Source organism: Pelodiscus sinensis, unplaced genomic scaffold (genome assembly GCF_049634645.1).
Source record: "Pelodiscus sinensis isolate JC-2024 unplaced genomic scaffold, ASM4963464v1 ctg60, whole genome shotgun sequence".
Lineage (NCBI taxonomy): Eukaryota > Metazoa > Chordata > Testudines > Trionychidae > Pelodiscus > Pelodiscus sinensis.
The window spans coordinates 252,049-277,833 of NW_027466001.1; the positions used below are offsets into that span (position 1 = coordinate 252,049).

Here is a 25,785-nt window from a genome sequence, read left to right on the forward strand (position 1 = left end):
GTATATCCCCTCCCTGCCCCCTTCTGCCTCTCGCTGTAGTGCTCGGCTGACTTCTGCGCCGCTCAGCTGGGCTGCTGCAGGGGAGCAAGCAGCCGTTTGGGCCCTGCGCTTCTCATGCAGCACCCCCATGCTGCATGGGGAGTGCGGACCCCAAACGGTTGCTTGCTCCCACACAGCGGCCGGGCTGAGCGGCGCAGAAGTCAGCTGAGCGCCACAGTGGGAGGCAACAGCGCTGCCCAGAGGGAACAGCGAGCATTTCAGTATTACAGAGCCACAAACACCGGGCTACTATATATAATGATACCAGCAGCCATTTGAAAATATACTTCATGAATAAACATGATTAAGAAAAGAGAAATAAAGAAAGACATTTCCTACCTGTGTTGGCTGATTGGGATGCAGTGATTTTGTTTGCAGTTAAACTTGGAGTTAGTGGTATTCTTCTGTTCTTTATCCGTTCTATTAAAGATTCAAATTCATCTTCTGAGCTGTCTGGTTCTAACACAGCACTACATTGGAGTGCCAAGATCTGTGTGTGGCTCCCTGCATACTTTTCCTGATCTTGTTTTTTCCCATCAAGAGATGAATCTGGACTATATTGGGAAACATCAAGTTCCTTCTGTTTTTGTGAAGGAGCTTGTGGTATGTGATGCAGATTGTTTTTCAAGCCTCTCGCTTCATTTTCTTGGCAGTGGTCAGACCATGAACTTTTTATGAAAACAGAATCATCATTACTGTCACTTAAAATCTCTGGATACACCCATTCCTGAGAGCAAGTCTTTTCCTTTCCAGATGTCACTGGTGTGTTCTGGATCTGAACATTCTTCATTGCTACGATTTAAATGAAAAATTCAAAGACTTCAGCTTTATGCTTTGATGCAAGTTAATCAGGCTAGGGAACATTTTATTATAGCTACTCTTCCTGATAAAGGAAAGCTTCTGCAGTTATGCAAATATAAGAGTTTGTTTTTAGCTGACTATATGGTTATTCTTATTTCTTACTAGAAGACTTACCCAGCACTGCCCAGGTCCTTCAGGGCAGAGGGCTGGCAGTGGAGGGTGCGCAGAGTCTGGGCCGAGCCGGGGGTGGGTGGGGTGTGTGTGTGTGTGTGTGTGTGTCCGCGCCAGCAGGAGCAGTTCCCCCTCCCCTACCAGATATTGATATCCCAGTATTAAAACAAGCATAACAGGAAGGAAGAAGAAAAAGGAAAAGATCATAGGAAGGAATGAGAAATTGAGACTGAGCAAGGCAAGAATTAATCCAGCAAAAAGCAAACAGCATTGAACCTCTCCTGTTATCTTACCCTAAAAGGGAACCAAACTTTTCCAAAGTTATTTGTGCTTTTCCTAAAGAATAATTGTGAGCACTGATCAATGAGCATTTTCTCTCCACCCAGTTAAAACTCCTGTCCCCTCCTTGTTGTTGGATGGCTACTTACCCTTCCTACTTATGTCATTCTTTCTTGTAAAATCAGAGAAGTAGTCTTCCACAGAGTCAACAATGATTTCATTCAAACTGTAGGCAAATAACATGAAGGAAATGAAGTCAGGAATGATTCGCGTCTCAGTACATGTAATGTGAACAATAAAGCAGACTGGTACAGTGTTCTAATTTATTCACTGGAAACCACCCATTAACACTGAAGAATGCTCTCAGTGTAACTTGTAGTTGTCAGTTAAGTTTTGTCAGTATTTGATCATTAAACTTCTGAGGAAGAAAGACAGGACTCCATTTCAAGAATCTTGAGCTATTTTGTAAATTTAGTCCTACAATAGGATAACAACATGTTTGCAAACTAAGTTCAGATATTGAAATAGACTGTTATTTTATGTGGTAACAAGAATGAGGGACGACATAGCTAGGTAACCATAAAGATGGAGTTTATAAAGTTCTACTTAGATATTACACTGTTGACCAAAAAGGTTATCTTTAAGGTGAATATAGCACTTGTGAAAAATGCAAAGCTGTCAGTGCTTTTAATTCCTCAATCCATAAAAATCTACAGAGTGCAGGCTGCCACACTGCAAACCTCTACACTCCACTTTCACAAATGCGCCTTATTTCTAATCTACATGAACCACTTCACTTGGTAAAAAGGGAGTTCTGTTTTCATAACTCATTCAACACTTGGTGCCTCTACCACAACTGCCAGGTATGGGAATAATTAGTACAAGAGCCAGCAAATATAAAACACACAGCCATACTGGGTCAGATGAAAGGTCCACCTATAGCTCAGTATCCTGTCTTCCAAGAGTGGCCAATACTAGGTGCCCCACTGGGAAAAAACATAACAGGGAATCGTCAAGTGACCCAGTCTATGTCACTCATTTCTAGCATCTGACAAACAGGTTAGGAACACCATTTCTACACATCCTAGCTAATAGCCGTTGATGGACCTATTCTCCATGAATTTGTCTAGTTCTTTTTTGAATCCTGTTAAGAGTCTTGGCCTTCACAACATCCTCTGGCAGAGTTCCACAGATGGACTGTAAGTTGTGTGAAGATATATTTCCTTTTGTTTGTTTTAAACCTGATGTCTAATGATTTCATTTGGTGATCACTAGTTCTTGTGTTATGAGGAGTATATATCACTTCCTTATTTACTTTATCTGAAAACTAAGTAGTATGGAAATCTGTCCTCTACAAAACAAGACAAAGTCATTTCTATCACTCATTTCATATAGTGGTCTAATGACTGGCTCACAGTGATAACTGTAAATCCAAACCTAGTTAGCAGTGAAACTGGTGACAGAAATGAAAGGTTCTCATTATAAGAAATACAGGGCTCCAAAACAGCAACAAAATAATACCAAGATATGTGCCTCCAAATAATAATACTTCACATCTATATAATGCTTTTGATTTTAAAAGTGCTGTAAAGACCTTAATCCCCAGAACAACCTTATGAGTTATTAATCTTCATTTTAAAGTGGGAAAATTAAGGCACAGAGAAGAGAAGCAGTGTGACAGTCACACCTGGAATGAGCAGTAGACCCAGGATTAGAACTCAGAACATTGACATATAAACCTGTGTACAGTTGCTCCAGATAATGACGACACCCTATGCAAATAAGGGAGGATTTAATTCATTATTCCAAATTCAAAGGAATTCATTAATGGGACATTTTGGCTGTCATGCATTAGGGAAAAAAAAGTCTCTGACAAACTATAAACAATTCAGTAATTCCAGGACCCACCTGCTTTTTTTTTTCTTGGAGACTTTGTGTGTTAGGGATTTCTGAGTCTTCATTCTAGATAAAACTAAATCAGAATGTGAGAAAAATCACATTAGAATATAAGAATGGCCATACTGAGTCAGACCAAAGGTCCATCCAGCCCAGTATCCTATCTGCTGACAGTGGCCATGCCAGATGCCCCAGAGGGAATGAACAGAACAGGAAATCATCAAGTGATCCCTCTCCTGTCATCCATTTACATCCTCTGATGCAAGGGACACTATTCCTACCCACCCTGGCTAAGAAGTATTGATAGACCTGTCCTCCATGAATTTATCTAGTTATTTTTGTAACCTTGTTAGGGACACATCTACACTAGGAAATTATTTCAAAATAATAACTCCTAAAATAACTATTTTGAAATTTAAAAAATGAATAGTCTAGTTGCACTTTAAAGACTAACGAAATATGTAGATGGTATCATGAGCTTTAATGGATACAACCCACTGTCTACACTACAGGGAAGCCTTGAAATTAGTCCAAGGGAGGCTCCTGTAATGTGCATGTGCTACCTTGACTTAGAGCCTTAAGAAGCACTGACGGAGTAATTACTTTGAATGACTCCGGGGAGTAGTTATTTCAAATTAATAGCCGTGAAGCAACCACAGTACCACTATTTCGAAATAACTATTTTGAAATAAGCATTATTCCTCGTGGAAAGCAGGAGTTATTTCAACATAACAAGACCCTTATTTTGAAATAACAGGATTGGTAGCATGGATGCTCTGCTTGTTATTTTGAAATAACTCTCTGCTGTAGACCAGGACTTAAAGTACTGGTCTTCACAACATACTCTGACAAGAAGTTCCACAGGTTTGCTGTGTGCTGCGTGAAGAGGACATTACAGGGCATTTATTTTAGCTTTTTAAAAAAGTGATCCCACCGACCCACAGTTGGGGGCCATACACAAATGAGAAGCGACCCCCCCACCTCCAAAAAAAACCCCGAACCACTCATTGACATGGCCCCAAATGAGAAGGAGAAAAAAAGACTCACTCTTCTACTGAAGGAAGGGAGAAGGTGTTGAGGCTCAGGGCTTACTCCCAGGTCCAGATTAACTCTTCTGGGGCCCTGGGGCTAGTAGATTTTGTGGAGTCTCCCATGGCACTGGGGTGGGGCTAAAAATGAGGGGTTCAATGAGCAGGAAGATCCTGCCAGGGAGTGGGCTGGGGTAGGGGTGTAGGGTCTGGGTGAGAAGTAAGGTGCAGAAATGGGCCAGGGGGGAGGGAGTGCAGAGTGCAGGAAGGGGCTGGAGGGGGATGCAAGAGCAGGGTGGAGAGGGGAAGGACACAAGGTTAGGTTTAGATTTGATCAAGGCAAGCCACAGGCTGCATTTGGCCCACAGGTCATAAGTTTCCCTCCCTTGCCTTAAAGGCACATATAGGTAAAAAACTGTAAATTTACATTATCAATAATATCCAAATATCTCTACAACAAGAACCCTACTTTATTTCACAATGAAAAATGCTCAGCAATTCAGAGCAGAAGCTCTATGGCTTCCCTCTTCCTTACCATTCAACCTTTGTTTTGTCCTAAGACCTGGGGGAAAGGATAGGCTTTGCAACAAAAATTCATTGCAAAATGGTATTCCAGAAGAAATGCATACTCTTGCAGCTATGAGAAATACATCTTCTCTACTTTCATTGACAAAGCAAGCTTAGCATTCGACCACTCTTTACTTACATATTTCAAATTCTTCATCACTACTGGAAGAAAAGGGCAGAATTGAACTGCAAAATAAAGCACAACAGATGTGAGGAACATGGCCACTTGAGAAAAAGGAAGTTACTCACCTTTTGCAGTAAAAGACAGTTCCCTGTTTGCCTAACAGGTGTTCTTCGAGATGTGTTGCCCATCTCCATTCACTGTAGATGTGTGTGCTCGCCACATGCACTGGTGCCAGAAGATTTTCCCTCAGCAATATTTGTAAGGTACCAGTTCCAGTGCCCCCTGTAGTGGTGTGCACATGCCATGCTATATAGGGTGCCACTAGGTCAGTGGTGGCCAACCCGTGGCTCGTGAGCTGCATGTGAAAAAATTGTGGCTCCTGACAGAACTGGGATGGAACCCGGAACTACTTAGGTAAGCTGCTGAGACAACAGCCAGATCACCGTGAGCCGCATTTCAGCGTATGCTCACGGCTCACACCATTGTACTCACAGCCCCCAGCACCCTGAGCCACTTCCTGCACGTGAAGGATGTCACATCCTGCATGTGTGGCGTTGTTGTTGTCTTTTGCGGCAGCGAGGGCTTATGTGGCGGTGGAGGATCTTCTGGTGGTGGCGGCGGAGGATCTTGGGGTGGCAGTGAGGGATCTTGCGGGGCAGTGGTGGAGGCAACAGTGGCGGTGAGAAGGGCTCCTGCGATGGCAAGGGATCTTGTGGCGGCAGTGAGGGCTCCTGGTTCGACAGCCTTAGGTAAAGCAGGTTGGTTGCTGGCTTGGGGGGGGGGGGGGGGGGGGGGCTTGGGTTTTGGTTGCTGGCTAGAGAGAAGGCAGGGGCTTGGGTTTTGGTGCCTGGCGTGGGGGAAGCGGGCCTAGGTTTTGGTGCCTGGCTCAGGGGCCTGGGTTTTGGTGCCTGGCTCGGGGGAAGGAGGGGAGGGGGTCTGGGTTTTGGTGCCTGGCTCGGGGGCTTGGGTTTTGGTGCCTGGCTCGGGGAAAGGGGGACTGGATTAGAGCTGTGGTCACCAAACTCTGGGACCACAAATTCCACTAAACCTAGAACCGCAAAAGAGTTAATCTGACCGGGGACTGGAGTGCTGGGGAGTGAGGTGTTTCATTTGGGGCCACATTACTGAGGCTCAGGGAGAAGGTTTGGAGGGGTTGTTATTTTGCATCTCACTTGTAACTTTTCTGTGGGTCAGTGACCCCGGACTCAAAACAGGTTCTCTGCCCCTCTCATAAATAAAGACAATGCTGAAACATTTTGTGTTTGACATAATATTTTATTTAAAAATAACCCTGGCCAATAAGCCCCCAATTGGGGCCAAGCCCCCATCTGCCTGCAGCATCATAACACTTCTGCACGCACACACACACACACACACACACACACACACACACCCCGAACCTAAATCTGAGCCTATCATACACTGAGCCTCTCTCATCCCCAAACTCCTGCACCCCCACATCCCCAGTCTTGTTCTTATTTTTTATCGAACGCAATAGCAAACCACTCTTGTCTGATATGCCAGACTTCCTTAGCACATTTCAAGTGTTCAAATCTCCAGTGCCATTTCACAACACACCATGCTAAAATAGATTAGGAATTTCCAAAAGGTACTGAACTACGCACTCACAAACTAAACATTTTGAAAAGTCAAATAGAAAAACAAAGTGGAATGTTTTGTAAATTTTACAAGCACTCTCAGACAGTTACACTTGCCTCATGTCAAGTCACTTGGAACATTGCTCGTGCTAAAAAACCTTACAATGAAGGAGAGTTTGTTAAAAAAAAATGCCTTTTAGATGGTGCTTCCATCTTGTCAACTCTCATGCTACACAATGTAACTCAGAATATCTGACATAATTGAGGCAACTGAGTCACTTCTGTATTCAGATCTTCAGAAATGTGAGTACCTCGGTGTCAAGCTGGACGAGTCTTGTGAGGTACAGGACAAACCTCAATTGACAATATTTGTAAGGACTGTGTTGCAGGATTGTGTAATCAACGAAGAACTCCTGGATATCGTACCACTGCCAACAGTGACCAATGCCAGGTGCCTCAGAGGGAGCGAACTGAACAGGTAATGATCGAGCAATGTCTCTCCTGCCATCCATCTCCACCCTCTGACAAACAGAGGCCAGGGAAACGATTCCTTACCCATACTGGCTAATAACCATTAATGGGCTTAACCTCCATGAATTTATCTAGATCTTTTTTAAACTCTGTTATAATCCTAGCTTTCACAACCTCCTAAGGCAAGGAGTTCAACAGATTGACTGTGCGCTGTGCGAAGAACTTTCTTTTATTTGTTTTAAACTTGTTGACCATTAATTTCATTTGGTGGCCCCTAGCTCTTATATTATGGGAACAAGTAAATAACTTTTCTTGATTCCTAACATCTTGTTTGCTTTTTTGATTGCCGCTGCACACTGCGTGGACGTCTTCAGGGAACAATCCACGATGACACCAAAAATCTCTTTCCTGATTAGTTGTAGCTAAATTAGCCTCCATCATATTTTATGTATAGTTGGGGTTATTTTTTCCAATGTTCATTACTTTACATTTATCCACATTAAATTTCATTTGCCATTTTGTTGCCCAGTCACTTAGTTTGGTGAGATCTTTCTGAAGTTCTTCATAGTCTGCTTTGGTCTTAACTATCTTGAGCAGTTTAGTATTGTCTGCAAACTTTGCCAGCTCACTGTTTACCCTTTTCTCCAGATCATTTATAAATAAGTTGAATAGGATTGGTTCTAGGACTGACCCTTAGGGGACACCACTAGTTACCCCTCTCCATTCTGAAAATTTACCATTTATTCCTATCCTTTGTTTCCTGCTTTTAACCAGTTCTCAATCCATGAAAGGACCTTCCCTCTTATCAGGGCCGGCTTTAGGAAGTGTGGGGCCCAATTCAAACCGTTTTGGCGGAGCCCCACCACCCAGAATTTTTTGTTGAGCAAAAACAAACAAACAAACAAACCACATCAGAAGTAGATCTGATCAGAATGTATATCAATGTAGTTGAACATTTTCAACAAAATTAAATCAGTTGCATTAAGTGTAGGTCAAATATTTTTAAGTGCAAACTATCCAATCTTTTCAATGAAGTTTAAAGTTTGATTTTTAAAAAGTTACTAGAGAGCATTGCAGTTTTCTATTACATTGATTTACTTTTTAAATAGCAAAAATGGAGTGTTTGTTACGAAAGTGTCAGTTCTGTGGTCAAATTCCAGTCCTTAGTGATTTCAGCACCACTGATTTCACTAGGTAATATACCACCTCACCACCACTGCCTCCTTTGCACTGCCCTTCAACACACATTGCCTGCATGTTGAGTCCAAGGTCAGTCTACACAAGATTTTATCAATGATTTTTGCTCAAGCGATCACTGAGACAAGACAAGGACTCTCAATTGATTCTAGTCAGCTCTGCCTTTAAACACTGGGGCTGTGTCTACATTGGCACCCCTTTCCGGAAAAGGGATGCTAATGTAGACTTCGGAGTTGCAAATTCCACGGGGGATTTAAATATCCCCCGTGGCATTTGCATTTACATGGCTGCCGCTTTTTTCCGGCTTGGGGATAAGCCGGAGAAAAGTGCCAGTTTAGACATGATTCTCTGGAAAATAAGCCCTTTTCCGGAGGATCTCTTATTCCTACTTTGAAGCTCTACACCACCAGAAATAAAACCTGTTTCCATCTTCTGTGACTTCCAATTAGATGTGACTCACTATCCTCTGCTTAGTGTTCAAGTTATGGTAGACCCTAAGCCAGGTCATATTAAGTTCAGGTCTTTTACCTTTAATCATACAATATGGATAACATTTCGTTCTCCTAGCTCTAAGTCTTAAGTGAATTTCAAGCCAAAAGAGCCAAAATTGATCACCTTGACACAGCAAGTGTGTCTACTGATCTCTGTGGCAAAGTAGGTATGTCTATATAAATAAGGTCTGCTCATGAAGCCTTTTCCTACAGTTGATTAACAGATGGCAGTAGATAGCTCATTCAGACCACTGGCTGATAATAGTTAGTCACCCTGACCAGTCATTAACCATAGTCATGGACTCACCCTACTCTCCATTGTCTCTATGATTCTCTGATGACCTGTGACAAAAAAGGAGGGTGGAAAGGGAAACTGAAGGGAGAGACCTCTCTAAATTCACCAATCAAAGAGCAGTATTGCCAATCCAAAAATCACAAGGAACTCCTACACAAAGTTATGAGAATGGTCTACAAATCATAAGATATTTTAAAAATAAACCACGTTGGATTTTTATTGGCTTTGTGTTTCTTGAGTATTTAGGGTTCATGTTTTAAAGCTTTCCTCCTTAGCTGTAAGGCCCAGAAGTAGAGAACTTTTTTAAAATGAAAGCTGAGATTCCTACATAATTAATTGACTCCAGGCCTTTAGAGAAACACCAAATATTTTGAGACTCATGGTAAAACAAAGGAGGAATTCTTGTGAGCCCATGCTTTGCCCACAGTATAAATAAATAAATAAAAATCTTCTCCACTAAACATCCTAGTCAGATACTGCAAATGGTAAATTGAATTCAACAGCTCCTGATATGAACAGGTATCAACCTAGTTTTTCATATTTGAGATGGGTTACCAGGAATCATACATGACAATATGAAATCTTTCCACCCACAAGTCAGCATATTCACAAAGGGTGAAACAGTAACAGGAAATTGGAAATGGCAGAGGCGCTTAATGACTTCTTTGTTTTGGTCTTCACTGAGAAGTCTGAAGGGGAATGACTAATATAGTGAATGCTAGTGGGAAGGGGGAAGATTTAGTAGATAAAATTAAAAAAAAAAGAACAAGTTAAAAATCACCTAGAAAAGTTAGATGCCTGCAAGTTACCTAGGCCTGATGAAATGCATCCTAGAATACAGCCAGACCCCAAGTTGCGAACGGTCGACTTACGACCATTCGCATTTACAACTGAAGCTGTCGTAAATGGTGGACCCCGAGTTACGAATGCAATCCGCGCTTACGAACAGCGCAGTCGTGTGTAACTCTATGGGGTCCGACTTATGAACAAACCAAGTTACGGACTAATTGCTTGGTCCGTAACCGGTTCGTTAGTCAGGGAGAGGCTGTACTTAAGGAGCTGATAGAGGAGGTATCTGAGCCTCTACCTATCATCTTTGGAAAATCATGGGAGACAGGAGAGATTCCAGAAGATTGGAAAAGGGCAAATATAGTGCCCATCTACAAAAAGGGAAACAAGAACAACCCAGGAAACTACAGACCAGTTAGTTTAACTTCTGTGCCAGGGAAGATAATGGAGCAAGTAATTCAGGAAATCATCTGCAAACACTTGGAAGGTGGCAAGGTGATAGGGAACAGCCAGCATGGATTTGTAAAGAACAAATGATGTCAAAGCAATCTGTTAGCTTTCCAACCTAAACCTCCCTTGCTGCAGTTTAAGCCCATTGCTTCTTGTCCTATCATTAGAGATCAAGGAGAACAATTTTTCTCCCTCCTTCCTGTGACACCCTCTTAGATACCTGAAAATCGCTATCGTATCCCCTCTCAGTCGTCTCCTTTCCAAACTAAACAAGCCCAATTCTTTCAGTCTTCCCTCATCACTCATGTTTTCTAGGCCTTTAATAATTTTTGTTGCTCTTCTCTGGACCATCTCAAATTTTTCCACATCTTTCTTGAAATGTGGTGCCCAGAACAGGACACAACTCTCCAACTGAGGCCTAATCAACTCAGAGCAGAGCAGAAGAATGGCTTCTCATGTCTTGCTCACCACACTCCTGTTAATGCATCCCAGAACCATGTTTGCTTTTTTTTTTTTTTGCAACAACATCACACTGTTGACTCGCATTTAGCTTATGGCCCCTAGATCCCTTTCTGCAGTACTGCTTCCTAAACAATCCCCTCCCTTCTATGTGTGTGAATCAAATGCACCCTTGGAACAGATGAGAGACCAACCCTTATGATTTTTCTCACCTGTCATCTTGTGAGAGCCAACATTCTGCAGTTACTTTCTTTTTGGTCTTTGTATCTGAAATAAAAAGAATGGATCCTCTTTCCAAGCAGGATTTCATAAGGAGAGAAGTGTCAACAAGGTTAAAGTCAGGCGTTAATTATTTGCATAACTGTAGTGCTTGGAAGACTCAGTCATTAAGCAGGATACTACTGTGCTAGGTATTGTACAAACAGAACAAAGAGATCCCAGTTTAGAGAGGATATACTATCTTATCATGTAGAATAGTGATAGAAATGTAGCCGTGTTAGTCTGGGGTAGCTGAAGCAATCAGTCACTAATCTTCTAGTCAGTAGCCACTTTTACAGGATGGAATCATAGAATCATAGAATAATAGGACTGGAAGGGACCTCGAGAGCATTTCCGGAAAATCATGGCAGTGTAGACGTAGCCTACACTGTATGACAGAATCCGCTCTGAATTTCCTTGGAGCTGCAGTCTTTGGCAAGTGACTTGACTTCCCTGAGTGGAAATATGTAGACTTTTCCCATAATGTTCCCTTTCTCTATCTGTCACCTACTTAGGTCCTGAGTCTGCAGTAACATAACATCAGTATGTTACATAAACAAATAGTCACATTATGTCTGATTGGACTATTCATGTAGCAATACTAGGAATTTTGACTATAAACTCTTCCAAGTAAATACCTATCATTATTACGTCTGCAAAGAACCTTGTATATTTTGATGGCTCTGTTTGAATAAAACAAGTTTTACTGAAAAAAAGGGTGCTCAAGTGAATATTGCAGCGCACAGGCATACAAAAAGCCAGTAAATCTCTAGTTAAGTTCCCAGCCATCTGTTGCAACCTAGAACCATTCTATTAATTTCAGGTTTTTATACTTTCCCATCACACAGAGTATCTGAGGGTTTCATTTGGCTTAACTATGATTTTGCCTCTCCACACAACTTAAGCCACCCCAAACATACTTGTTCCCTCCACCTCCACTTAGTAAGTACCACTTTTAATTGACCACATGAAATAGTCACTTATGTTTTCTAATGCTTCAAACTATTGATTAGCATGGTATTTGCATTAGAAGGCACAGCGTTGGGTTTCACGCAGGAGGGATTTAAGAAGAAATACTTTGTAGCGGTTATTGTTTGCAACATTGTTATTTCGGTGTCGCGAGTGAGCAGGTGCAGACGGTGCTGTGGAATGGGAATGTGCGAGCCTCATTTCCCACAGCGGGCTGCTTCCCGTGAAGTCCCAGGCTACACGAACGCGCGACCGACTGGCAGGAACCCGCACAAGGGGCAGCGCTCGAGCGCGCAGCGACCCCGCCAGGAAGGGAAACACGAGCCGCGCCCAGTCACCTACCTGGCCCAGCCCCGGGCGGCGTGTCCGTGGGCCCCGAGCAGGCGCCGCCTCGTCTCTCGTGCCCCGCGGCGGGGAGCAGCAGCCGGCCCTGCGCAGAGGCCCGCGGCCCGTTAGAAACCCGGGACACGGTGCCCCCCGCGCGGCCCCTTCCCCTCAGGGCCCGCCCCGCGCGCCCCCGGCCCTCTCCCACCTACCTGCCCACGCGACATCGCAGATCCCGCCGCCGCGTTCAAACCTCGCGCATGCGCCCAGGGCAGCGGGAGTGCGCTGCGCAGCGCAGCAGCTCTCGGCAGCGAGACCACGAGAGCGAGGCGCTGCGCAGGGCTCGGCTGGAGGGGGCACGCGCCACATGCCTGCAGCGCGGGCTCGGGAGAGCGCCCCGGGCCGAGCCAAGCGGCTCAGCTGCACGACTGTAAAGGGGGGTTTCTCACCCCCCCCCCCGCTAGAACACCGTGCTGCTGCCTAAAGCCCGAGTCGTAACCGGGCACTGTCCACAGGCAGCAGGACCAGCCCGCTCGAGGGAGACATGCTCCCAGGGAAGGGCTTGAGCCTAGTATCTGCCCCCACTCCCTCGTGCCGAGCAGCTTAAGAGGGCTGCAAGGCAGCCCACACGTGCTGAGTTAAGACCTGGACAGTAACAAACATTTGTCAGACGCTTCAGAGGGGTAGCTGAGTTAGTCTGCACAGCAGGGTCTCCACCCTTTAATGCCAAGATCACTTCAAGTGTCAGGACAAACCGAGATCTACTGCCCTCTCTATTCTCTCCATCACTTGCTAACCCCAGCCCTTAGACGCTCTACACTGCTTTTTTTTTCTTTCCACTTATTCTGTAGGAAGAGATTTTTCCAACATTTGGTTTGTCTAGACTAGACCAAAAGTCAGAAAAACCCCTTCTTTCAGAAGCCTCCCTATTCCTGATGGAACAAGGAATACAAGGCTTACCGCAAAAGCAGGTTTGGTCTTCCACTAAAAGAAGTGGAAGAACAAACACATGCCTGGATGTGGAAGTTTTTCTGGGATATATCTGGAATCCCAGAAAAACTCCTGCAGTCTAGCTGTACCCTCACTGGGTTGAGACAGGATATGTGGGCTCTGGAGTGAGAATGAAGGCTTTGGGTGTGGGAAGGGGTAAGAGGTGCAAGCTCTGGGAGGAAATTTGGATGCAGGAGTTGGAGAACGGGACACTGGCTCAGGAAAGGGGCTCCAGGCTGGGGCATGGTGAGGGTAGAGGGAGGGTTGGGGTACTAAGAAAGCCACAGGTTTGTAGATATGAGGGTGCAGGAATTTGGTGTGGGGGGGTCTAGTGTATGATAGGCTCAGATCTGGGTGGTGTGTGTGTGTGTGTGTGTGTGTATATATATATATATATAGAGAGAGAGAGAGAGAGAGAGAGAGAGAGAGAGAGAGTGTTATGATGCTGCAAAAGCACTAAACCTTAAAGCACATGGCTTTTGCGGTTAGAGTGCCTCCACACTGCATGGATACTCTTGTGACAGAAAACCCTGATTGCCATTCACAGGATGGCCATCAGAGCACCTGTGCTTTTTCAGATAAGCTCTTTTTGTGCAAGTAACCCCTGTGGGGCATCCACACCTGCCTTTTTACACAAGAGCTGTAGTACAAAGGAGTTATGCCTCATAGAAGCAGTTATACTTACACTGTAAAAAGCCCTGTTCTGGCGACTGACTCTAGCTTTTCTTATGCAAAAACACACTTGAGGTGTGCAAGTTTTTGTGCAAAAACCTTATAGTGTAGACATAGCCTTAGAGAGGAAGAGTACTAACACCAGAATCTACACCGACAAAGAACCATTGCCATCTTCAGTGTTTGTTTGGTTGATAGTGTCCCAACCAGCCGGTATCTCGATAGGCATGAGAATTAAATTTGTGAATAGATTGTAGTTCCAACCCTTCCCTGTGTATTTGGCTTGTGGAATTGGTTTATAACAAAACAGCAACTTGATCTCTTAATGAATGACCAGGTAAATTAAAGTGCTTGTCAATAAGTTTCTGTATGTTCCCACACTTAGAGAAATAAACCTAAGATTTCATGCTCAGGTGATAATCTATTAGCACATTAAAGGCATCCTATACAAAGTGTGCATCAGCTAGGATTCAGTTGATGCTTCTAAATGGACTTAAGGTGCACCAAAAGCAGCATACTGTTGCTGCACTAGGAAAAAAAACCTATTAATGAATGGAAATATGTAACACCTAGCAAGAATGACATTGGTTTGCTTTAAACTGCAGTCTATGACCTTCTACAAGGATTTAGGAACAAAATTACTTAATTTATACTTGTTCAATACAAAACTCAGCATCAGATTTCACACACAGACTGAAGGCTTCCAAGTTACCATACATCAGTGAGAAAGAAATTAACCCCCCTCCCCCAAGAATAAAAGCTTTTAGATGGGTCATAAAATACTGAAAGAATTATATACATAACTACATACTTTGAGCACTTTTCAGATTTGGAATACTTTTTAACATTAATATACTTCATGGATGTGTTTAACAGATTAAAATCTATACTTACCTAGGATTTCATTTCTACTGAAATGAATAGATTTAGAAACCAAACTATATAAAGAAAGGCTGAAGGCCAGCAGCCCATAATATTGTTTTGACAGCAGCACAGAAGGGTAGCAAGGCAAAACGCTGGCCAAATGGGTCAAACTGGGCAAACCAGAGCTTTATTTTAAAAAAAGTCCTTGCTACAGTACCTAGGACTGTGCCTCTGTACATAATTAACAATAATTCCTGAAGGATTTGTATTTGGCACCAGTTTACTTCAAAACAGTTTGGGCATTAATTTAATCTAAATTTGTTTTTTTTCCACCAGAATATTAGCTGTCATCATAAAGCCAATCAGCAGAGTTACAGGCTAAGTTGTCTTTTAAAGTACTGAGTTCTCATCTAAATCAGAGTACAGAAAGTTCCAAAACAGAGGTCAAACATTAAAAGGCTGACATAGGCTCAAGTGGTTTATAAAACCCGTAAAAAGACTACACCAGCAAATATGCCCTTTCAATCTGCACAGTTAAGAAGTTAATGCAGGCAGCAACACTCACTAGTTGGAAATCATGTCATGGAAGAATCGCATATATACCAACAGGAACATCTGAAATCAAACATTAAAAAGCTCCATTTCCCAATCTACATAAGAGAAGATAAATTCATAGGAAGATTGAATCCATGAAATCACAATTGGATGGATAGTTTACTTCCCCCATCAAGCAACATGTCTTGCAAACATACAGTACATGTGCACAACTCAATCCTTTTCAAACTCCTTATGGAATAGATAGTCCCCATTCTACAGCCTCTCCCTGTGATGCAGAAAGCAAGTATGTGCTCTGAAATCACCATCATGTATCACGTCACCCACAGAGTACCAGGCAGATTAAGTAGAAATGCACTGTCTTTAACTCCCATCTCCTTTGCAGAGGAGTTTGAGAGGTTCAATTCCTGGACAATTGTGTGGGCAGGGTCCTTCATGCAGATTCACTGGTCTCTGCCGGCTTAACCATATGGTCTGGTTTGTTGCCAGCAGCATAGTGATCCCACATCTGAAGGTAAAGCCGCTCCAGTTCCATGGTGTACTGTTTGGTGTTGAATAAAGGACTTGATATTCTCTGCTTCCAGACTTTACTACGTATTTTCTTCAGGCTACACAAAAAGATAACAGCAAGTAGTCAGATTAGAAGCAGACAAGAACAAATGGCTAGTGAGATATATTAGCTCAACTAACCCAGAAAACACATAATTGCTTCAGCAAATCCCCTTTATAGTCATCCCCTTAGAGCCGTGGTCCCCAACACGGTGCCTGCGGGCGCCAGGCATTTGTCTGCACCCGCCAAGTGCTCAGGGCTGGCCTGGCCCCGGGCACGTGGCGCATGCGCGGTGCCGGAGCCAGCCCCGGGCGCGTGGCGCACGGTGAGCGCCAGCCCCGGGGGGCGCCGCGGATTGACCCCCCGCGGTGCATGGGGGGGGGGAGAGCGCCAGCGCCGGCCCCAGGCATGCGGCGCTTGGGGAAGGGGGGGGAGAGAGAGAGAGTGCCAGCGCCGGGCGCGCGGCGCTTGGGGAAGGGGGGGGAGGGGAAGAGAGCACCAGCGCCGGCCCCGGGAATGCGGCTATGGGGGGGCCCCTGCTCGGGGGGGGCCCTGCCCCCCAGCGGGTGAACGGCAACGCCCCCTGGCGCCCGGCAACCCCAAATGGTTGGGGACCACTGCCTTAGAGCAACAACATACATTTTGAGTTTCCCCAACATGAAACAATGAACTTCACAGAAACAACTCTTTAGTTATAGCTGAAAACACTATGGACATTTGTGTTCGTATAACTACACGCTAATTAGCCAGACCACCAATTCTTTGATCTAGTCCCATCAAGTGGATTTTGCCCAAGTGCAAGTGCAGCTATTTCAGACTAGGTTTCTCTCTGAAAGCAAAGCAAAAATGCATCTTGGTTGCAATTATTTCCTGCAGAATGTTCAATATATCAGCATTCCTTCTCCCTCCCAGCAGCTGCTAGAAGTAAATATTAATCTCTAGACAGAAAAAGCATTTACCTAAATCTCCAAGAAAGAACGGTTACTTACCTCGTAACTGTGATTCTTCAAGATGTGTTGCTCATGTGCATTCCAATATAGGTGTGTGCACGCAGTGTGCCCACGCTGTCAGAGACTTTTCCCTCAGCAGTACCCTTAGGGCCAGCAGGGAGCCCCCTGGGGATATATCGGCCCATATACACCCCTGCTGGCCCCCTCACCCACTCCGTTCCTTCTTACCGACATATTCCGGATAAAGGGCGGTGGGTGGGGATTTGGAATGGACATGAGCAACAGATCTCGAAGAATCACAGTTATGAGGTAAGTAATCGTTCTTTCTTCTTCGAGTGATTGCTCATGTGCATGCCAATATAGGTGACTCCAAAGTAGAACCTAACTAGGCGGAGGGCTGGATGTCAAAACCACCGAGGAGTTAAGGACTGCCCTACCCAGGGCAGAATCCTCTCTGGCCTGATCGTACAGCGCAAAATCGTTAGCAAACGTGGACCGAGGACCATATGGCAGCCCTACAGATGTCCAGGATGGGAACCTGCACTGCGAAAGCGGTGGAAGCTGCCACAGCTCTCGTGAAGTGTGCTCTAAGGGTCGGGGCTGAAATGCTTGCTATGGAGTAGCACTCCCTGATACAGGCGGTTATCCATGAGGAGATCCGCTGAGCGGATACAGGTTGGCCTTTCATGTGTTCCGCGATGGCTACGAAAAATTGTGGTGATTTTCCAAACAGTTTGGTCCTGTCTAAATAAAAGGCTAGCGCCCTACGGACATCTAACGTGTAAAGCTTGCTCTTTCCCTGATGCATGCGGTTTCGGGTAAAAGACTGGTAGAAAAATATCCTGGGAGGTATGGAATGCAGAAACTAACTTCAGCAAAAAGGCTGGGTGAGGGCGGAGCCGGACCTTGTCTTTACAAAATACTGTGTAGGGGGGAATCTGACGTCAACGCTCAGACACCCGCCTCACAGATGTGACTGCCACTAGGAGAGGCACCTTATATGATAGGTGGAAGAGGGAGCACGTGGCTAGCGGTTCAAACGGGGGCCCCATAAGTTAGGATAGTACTAGGTTTAGGTCCCACTGGGGAACGGATTACCGGACATGTGTATAGAGTCTGTCCATTCCTTTTAGGAACCTGTTGACCAAAGGGTTGGCAAATAGCATTTTCCCCTCTTCCCCTAGGTGGAAGGCTGAAATGGCCGCTAGGGGGACCTTAATAGAAGAGGAAGAGAGATTCTGGAGCCTAAGGTCCAACAGGTAATCCAGGATCAAGGAGACTGGTGTCCACCTCGGGTGTACCCCCTTCTGAGAAGCCCAACAGCAAAACCGCTTCCACTTAGCGAGATATGTAATTCTAGTGGAAGGGTTTCTGCTACCCAAAAGGACTTCTTGGACTCGTTGAGAGCACTCGAGCGCCTCTGCCGTTAAACCACAAAGCTTTCATGCTGTCAAGTGAAGGGACTGTAGGTCTGGGTGGTGAAGCCTGCCCGAGCCCTGGGATATCAGGTCCGGGAATAGTGGGAGAGTTACAGGCCTCTCTCGAGGTTGAGGAGGGTCGAAAACCAATGCTGTCTGGGCCATGCTGGGGTGATTAGAATTAGTGATGCCCTGAACTCCTGCACTTTCAACAGGACCCTGTGAACTAGTGGGAAGGGCGGGAAGGTGTACAGCAGGCCTTGCAGCCAGTAGAGGAGGAGAGCGTCCCCTAAAACCCCCTGTCTCTGTCCTATAAGGGAGCAATAGCAGGGGCACTTCGTGTTCTGTCCTGTGGCGAACAGATCCAGATGGGGAAACCCTCATACACGGAAGGTAGATTGAGCAACGTCCCAATGCAGGGACCACTCGTGGTGTGCAAACGATCTGTCCACTAGGATGATCTGTGAGCCCGGGAGATATGAGGCCATTGGGTGGCTATCCGCCCAGATGCAGAATTCCCATAGGCTGATTGGTTGCCTCTGAGCACAGGTGAGGTGAACAAGCCCCCACCCTGCTTGTTTATATAGGACACCACTGTCGTGACACGATGAGGACAGTCTTGCCCCAGGTGGGGAAGGAAAACTGCACAAGCCAGCCGGACCGCCCTGAATTCCCTGACGTTGATACGCAGGGAGGTTTCGCAGGGGGACCACGTACCTTGACTGTGCAGCTCTCCCAGGTGGCTCCCGAACCCGTGTCCAACGCGACTGTGACCAGTCGGATGGACGGGACTGGCTGGGAGAGTGGGACCCTTGCGCAGACTTCCGCTCAATGGGTCCATCTCTCCAGGCGAAGGAGGACAGGGGTGGAAACGGTTAACACTGTCCCAGGAGTGGATGGCTGGGTTGTGGACTCGTGATAGCCACATTTGAAGAAGGTGCATGCACATTCTGGTGTGCTGCACTACATAAGAGCAGGTGGCCATGAGGCCCAATAGACGCATGCAAGCCTGGGCGGTGGTCACTGGAAAGTTCTGGAGCAACCTGACCGCCAACTGTAGCGTGAGAAAGCAGGAGCTGGGTAGAGAGGCTCTCTGAGACCGGGAATCCAGGGTCACACCCACGAATTCTATTGCCTGGGTAGAAGTTAAGGTGGATTTGCCCAGGTTTAAAAGAAGACCTAGTTCTTGAAAAAGTTCACGGACTATGGCGATGTGGTCTCTCACCTGGGTTTCCGACTCCCCTCGGAGGAGCCAATTGTTCAAATAAGGGAACACCTGGCCTTCCCTTTTCCTAAGCTTGGTGGCCACCACCGCCATACATTTGGTGAAGACCCAGGGGGGCTGTAAAAATACCAAAGGGGAGGGCCGTGAATTGGTAGTGGTCCTGGCCCACAGTGAATCGCAGGAACCTTCGGAGGAAGGGGGTGATTGAAACATGAAAATAAGCATCTTTGAAGTCAAGGGCAGCATACCAGTCTCCAGGGACTAGGGAAGGAATGAGGGACGCTACAGTCACCATTTTGAATTTTGTCTTGATGATGAAGAGGTTTAGAGCTCTGAGGTCCAGGATTGGGCAGAGGCCCCCTTTTGCTTTTGGAACCAGAAACTAGTGGGAATAAATTCCTGTTTACAAAAAATCAAGGGGAACTCGTTCTACCGCCTCCTCCTGTAACAGAGGCTCGTGAGAGGGGTCCCTAAAAAGGGACAGGGTAGGGGATTGGGAAGGAGGGGGCGAGTGGAAAGGGATTACACAGCCCATTTCCACTATGTCCAGAACCCATCAGTCCGAAGTAACAGACGGCCAGGCCTGGAGGAAACAGGATAAATTGTCCCGGAAGGGTACAGAGAGACTTGTAAGAAGCTCTTGGGGGTCCTGTCAAAAGCTCTGTCGGGACCCGAGAGGGGGCTTATTGGGGGGCCCCTGGTTAGAATCCGGGGTTGGGCAAGAGCGGTGCCTATTGTTCCTACCATTATTAGCCCTGCCCGGATGATGGGTAAAATCAGGGGGTGGGCCCTGTGGAGGCATTCTAGGGGTGTTCCTATTAGCATATGAACGCTTCTGGGTGGCAGGTGTGTGAAGGCCCAAGGACTTTAATGTGGCTCTCGTGTCCTTCAGACCATGGAGCCGCTGGTCAGTTTGCTTGGAGAAGAGCGACATGCCTTCAAAAGAGGTCCTGCAAGGTGTTTTGGACTTCCGGAGCTCTGGAGCCATGAACTGCGACACAGGACCACTCTGGTGGCCATGACTCGAGAAGCCGCATTAGCCACATCGAGTGCTGCTTGTAGCGCCATCCAGGAAGTTACTCTCCCCTCCTCCTGAAGGGCCTTATACTCCGCATGGGAGTCTCTGGGGAGCAAGTCTGTAAACTTGTCCATTGACGCCCAGGTGTTGTAGGCATATCTGGACAGAAAAATTTGCTGGTTGGTAATTCAGTATTGGATGCCCCGGATGCGTAGACTTTTCAACCCAGTAAGTCGGTCTTTTTAGCCTCCCTGTTCTTAAGAATGGCCATGTGCTGTCCCTACCTCTCCCTCTGGTTGAGTGTCTGAACTACTAAAGAACCTGGGGGAGGGTGGGAGAAGAAGTGTTCATTACCCTCCTGGGGGACAAAATACCTCCATTCCACCTGCTTATTGGTGGGTGGGATAGACGCCAGGATTTGCTAAAGGCTGCCGAGATCCTGGCTACCGTCTTGTTGATCAGCACCAGCACTCTGGAAGGAGCGTCTGCATGCAAGGTGTCGATGGTTGAGTCCAAGCCCTCAGAGACCTTCTCCGCCTGGACTCCCAGACTTTGGGCCAGACGGCAGAGGAGGTCTTGGTGAGCCCTGGCATCCATGAAGGGCGCAGAGTTGGCCAGAGCCTCGTCGGGGAGGAGGGCAACAACGACCCCTTTGCCATATCGCCCACAGGGGTGTCTGTATGGCCTGGATCGTCCAAAGTGGCTACGGAGGGAGGAGGGAGAAGTTGGCTCACTAGAGCCATATTCTCCCCTGGGCCTGGGGATGACTGGCTTCCGGCTTGCCATGGTGCCGAGGTGGAGGAGGAGACATGGCTGAGACAGGATCCCTGACAGTAGGTGCCGTGGTACCGGGGGCCGATAGCGGTGCCAGGCGGGTAATCCGTGTTGCGTCTGGTGCTGGATCCGTTGCCACCGGCACTGGCGTGATAGTAGCCAGTGCCAGGGGAGGTGCCATGTGTGCCACATGGCTCTGCCACACCTTGTGCACCATTTTGCCAGGCACCCTAGGAGGGGAGTGATACCGGGCATCCCCGTGCCGTCTTGAGGGTGCTGGAGTTGGCAGAGGGGAGGAGAGAAGAGTCTATAAGGACCCTTACTGCCTCCAAAGCAGATGGATCTGAGAGGTCCTCTGAAGGACTCTCATCCCTCCAGTGGGAAAAGTAGCCACCCGACCTAAAAGGCCTGGGCTCTGGACTGGCTGGTGCCACGTGCCCCACTGTAGACCACACATACCTGGGCGGGGACTGACCCCCTATTAGGACTCCTCTTCTGTACTGGTACCGGTGACTGGGTGCGACGTCTGGCCCTGTGCGGTACCGGGGAGGCGCAGTGTGCGGAGCTGTCACGCACCGAGGCCAGTGCGCTGTTGGAGCTCGGTGCTGGAGCCAGTGTTGGACGGAGTGCCGCCTCCATCAGGAGCACCTGGAACCGCGACTCTCACTCTCATTTGGTCCTGGGCTTAAATGCCTTACAAATCCTGCAGTGTGCTCTTATCCCAGGTACTTCAAACACGATGAGTGTGGGTCACCACACGGCAAAGACTCGTTGCACTTCTTGCAGGGCTTCAAGCCTTGCGGGCCAGGCAAGCCCTGCTGTGGGCACATGGCGCACTGCAGCAGGGTAAAAGGAAAACTACAAATTAAAGTCTTTCACGAAATTAACAGGTACTTAACAGAAGATTGCTGACAAGGAAAAGAACAGTGAAGAGAACGACTCGAAGACGAGCTGAGGGTTGTTCCGACGATCGTCACGACGGTAAGAAGGAACTAAGTGGATGAGGGGGCCAGCAGGGGTGTATATGGGCCGATATATCGGCACCACTTCAGGGGGCTCCTTGCTGGCCCTAAGGATACTGCTGAGGGAAAGTCTTCAACGGCGAATGCACGCTGCGCGAACACACCTGTATTGGAATGCTCATGGGCAATCACTCAAAGAAGAACAAGTTATGAGATATGTTGCTCATGTCCATTTCATTAAGCATGTGCACTGTGTGGACAATTGTTGAAAGGTTTTTCACCTAGCAGTACCCGTCAGGTTAGTTGTAGAGCCCTCTGGAGTGGCACCTATTTGGTGGCAAATATAGGTCCCTGTTGACCTGCGGCTGCCTCAATTCCTTTTTGCCAGAATGGCAAGAAGTACAAAGAGGGAGGTGGGTGGGATTTAGAATGCACATGAGCAACACATTTCAAAGAACAGTTCAATAAGCAATCATTTGAAGAAGAAAAAAATAAATGGTTATGTCCATTCCACGTTGTGTCATTGGAGGAAGAGTCAAAGATTGTGATTATGGACTTCAACATTGCCCCACCCAAGGCTCCATCATCCCTAGACTGCTAGGAGATTGCATAGTATTACTAGAAGACTATCACTTTTCATCAAGTGGCTGCCCTACATATGTCCTGGATGGGGCTGATGGTAACATGGCTCTGGTGGAGAGAGCCGTCAGTGGCGTGGCAGGGACCTTTATGAGGTCACCCTGCACTAGGGCACACTATATGATCCAAGCTGAGATGAGACTGGCATCCTCTTCATTCTGTCTGCTATCCAGATTAAAAGTTGTGTAGACTCATGAAATAGCTTTTTATTTGGAGCATACAAAACTAAAGCGCGCCTGACATCTAAAGAGTGAAACATGTATAATCTGTTACTGGTATGTGGTAGGGATGTAATAATGCAGTTGATTAACCAATTAACCAATGAGCAAAACCTTATAGGTTAATGCTATAGACTATATGCATTCCCCCCACCCCCCCCAACAGTAAGTTTTTAGCAGGTTTGCCAGCAGGCTGGCTCAGCCCTGGCTTGCGATGGGTCCAGGCCTACCCCTGCCTCAGCTCTGCATTTAAAGTATATTAGGAGTTGGGCAGGCAGGGAGCCCATCTCAGTTCCAGGTCACGTTGGGTATGGGACCTCAGACTCTCCCTAGATTGGGGCTACTGCCACCCGACGCTGCTGCCTCTACATCTCCATTTGACCCCTCCTGCACTCATATCTCCTCCTAGGTCTGGCACCAGATCAGTCCCCTCCAGGCCTACCTCACAACCCAAACCCCTGCACCTGCTCCTGTACCCCAGTCCAGTGTCCCAGGTCACAACCACCTCCTTCACCCAAACTCCCTCCCTTACCCTAACCTCCCTCCTGCACCTACCCTCCATCCCAAACCCCACACCTCTCCATTAATATCATGGAAGAGTGCAGCCCTTGACCACTTTCCAAATTCTTGTGAGTGGCCCCCGATCAAAAATTATTGCCCACCCCTGGTGTAGGGGGCTCCAACATTAATGCTGAGTTTAGAAACCCTTCTGACTGAGGTCATAGCCACTAAAAAGGCCACCTTTTAGAACAGGTGGAGTAAAGAACATATCACCACAGACTTGAATGGTGTGGAGCCATTAGCCTGGTGAGAACCAAGTTAAGATCCCAGGAGGGCGGGGGTTCTCATCTGAGGATACAATCTGTCCAATCCCTTAAGGAAGTAGTTTACCAATAGGTTAGTGAATACAGACACTCCCACCCCTTCAACCCTGGGTGAAAGGCAGAATTGGCAACCATGTGAACCCTAACTAAGGATGTCACCAATTCTGCTGTTTCAGTTTGAGCAAGGAGTCCAAAATGACAGGAATTGAGGCCTGAAGTTCAGGAATTCCCTTCTGTAAGGACTAAACAGAAAATAGTTTCCACTTGGCCTAATAAGTAGTCCAAGTAGAGGGCTTCTTGCTTCTGCACTAAGTCTGAACACTGGCTCTCAAGACCAGGTCAACCAGAGAGCTTTCATGCCATGAGGTGGAAAGATTCCAGTTGGGGGTGACAGCTGATCATGGTTCTGAGTGACGAGGAAAAAGCCATGCGCAGATACAAAATTTGTATCCATAGCTGCAAAAATGATTTACAATGTCTGCATTCACATTCAGGGATATTGATATCCACAGATAGAAAATGGACATCTGATGATCTGCAGGGCGCTCATGATGAAGTTTGGAATCAGGGGGAGAACTCCAGCAAGGTGGTGAACTAGCGCTGGTGGGGCCAGGCTGGTGCTATAGGGATTAGTGAGGTCTTGTCCTAGTGCACCTTGAAGAGGACCTTGTCGATCAGCGGGAATGCGTACAGTAGGTGGGATTCCTGACAGCTGGAATGTGTCCCTTATCCAACCTGGGCTGCGATTCAGGAAAAAGCAGAACTGCTGACACTTTCTGTTGCCCCACATTGTGACCAGATCTAGATGGGGGAAAGCCCCACTTGTGGAAAATGCTCAGGATGACACCCACTCTGACGGACCACTCATGTCCACTGAAGGAGTGGCTGAGGCAATTTGCCAACTCATTCTGGGCTCCCAGGAGTTAAGTTGCCTGGAGCTAAATGGTATGGGACAAACCAAACTCCAACAGTAGCAGGACTTCCCAGCACAGGGGAGAGAAGCAAGCACCTCATGGTCTCTTTATACAGAACATCTCTGTGGTGTTGTCTGTCAAGACTGACATCCACTTGCCATGCATGAGGGGTTAGACTATCTGGCACACCAGACTCCCCTGAGTTTCTTGACACTGATATGCAGTGATAGTTCTTCTCAGGACCACATACCTTGTATCCTGATGTCTCCCCAGTCCGCACCCCAAATACAAAGCCAACGTGTCAGAGACCAACTGTATGGAGGGATCAGGTTTGGAAAACAGCACGATGGAGTATCTTACCGAATCCTGCAACCACTAGCTGAGGGAGTCCAGGATGATACATGACCACCATGTGCAATGAGTCCTGGTGTTGGCTTTTATACTCATGCCAACCATGCTTGCAGGGGGTGTTAGATGCTGCCTGGTATTCTAGACCAGTGTTTCTCAAGCTTTTTCAATAAAGTACCTCTTTAAAAAAATTATAAGTACCCCCAGTACCTACAGTTTTCAGACACATTTTTTTCTACCATTGCAACATATTTGTTTAAACAACTTAATCGTAGCTGGGCGGATGATAAAATTTTTGGGTGTAAAAAGTACAAAAAAATTAAAGTGGTGTAAAACTTAAAACAAAAATTCAGTTCTCTCCGAATTTCTGTTGTGTTGATGTATCCCCCAGACTTCTCTAAAGTGCCCCTTAGGTACTCATGCCACTGGATAAGAAACACTTTTCTAGACCACATATGTACATGCTTCCATGTGCTCTAAGATTCCCAGGCAGTTTCTGCCTGTTCTGGTAGGGACTAGGTGGACATGATTGATTTTGTCCTTTAGGGAAACAGGGATCAACCATGAATCGGAGAAATAGTTTGTGGGCCAGGGTAATTGAAATAGGAAAGTACACATTCACATCAAGGGCAACATACCAGCCCCCCAATCCTGGGAG

The 25,785-nt window shown here is 46.6% G+C and overlaps 2 protein-coding genes across 4 annotated transcripts in view; both read right to left on the bottom strand.

Moving 5' to 3' along the window:
- The window catches only part of LOC102445263 (germ cell nuclear acidic protein), an 85,955-nt gene extending 73,699 nt beyond the window's left edge, over positions 1-12,256 (bottom strand). Inside the window, exons 1-6 of the mRNA XM_075917998.1 lie at positions 12,225-12,256; positions 10,868-10,922; positions 4,921-4,967; positions 3,199-3,262; positions 1,440-1,516; positions 379-831 (exon numbers count right to left, since the gene is read on the bottom strand). Of these exons, the coding sequence (XP_075774113.1) occupies positions 379-831; positions 1,440-1,516; positions 3,199-3,251 (583 nt within the window). The 5' untranslated portion in view covers positions 3,252-3,262; positions 4,921-4,967; positions 10,868-10,922; positions 12,225-12,256. The remainder of the gene's footprint in view (positions 1-378; positions 832-1,439; positions 1,517-3,198; positions 3,263-4,920; positions 4,968-10,867; positions 10,923-12,224) is intronic.
- Positions 12,257-14,897: 2,641 nt separating this feature from the next.
- Positions 14,898-25,785, bottom strand: part of OGT (O-linked N-acetylglucosamine (GlcNAc) transferase) — a 100,381-nt gene continuing 89,493 nt past the window's right edge. For 2 of the 3 annotated variants that reach the window (XM_075917997.1, XM_075917996.1), the window contains exon 22: positions 14,898-15,895. In XM_075917997.1, coding sequence (XP_075774112.1) covers positions 15,721-15,895 — 175 coding nt within the window. In that variant the 3' untranslated portion in view covers positions 14,898-15,720. Of the gene's footprint in view, positions 15,896-21,681; positions 22,059-25,785 lie in introns of all 3 variants that reach the window. The other variant, XR_012900194.1, reaches the window with a different exon arrangement.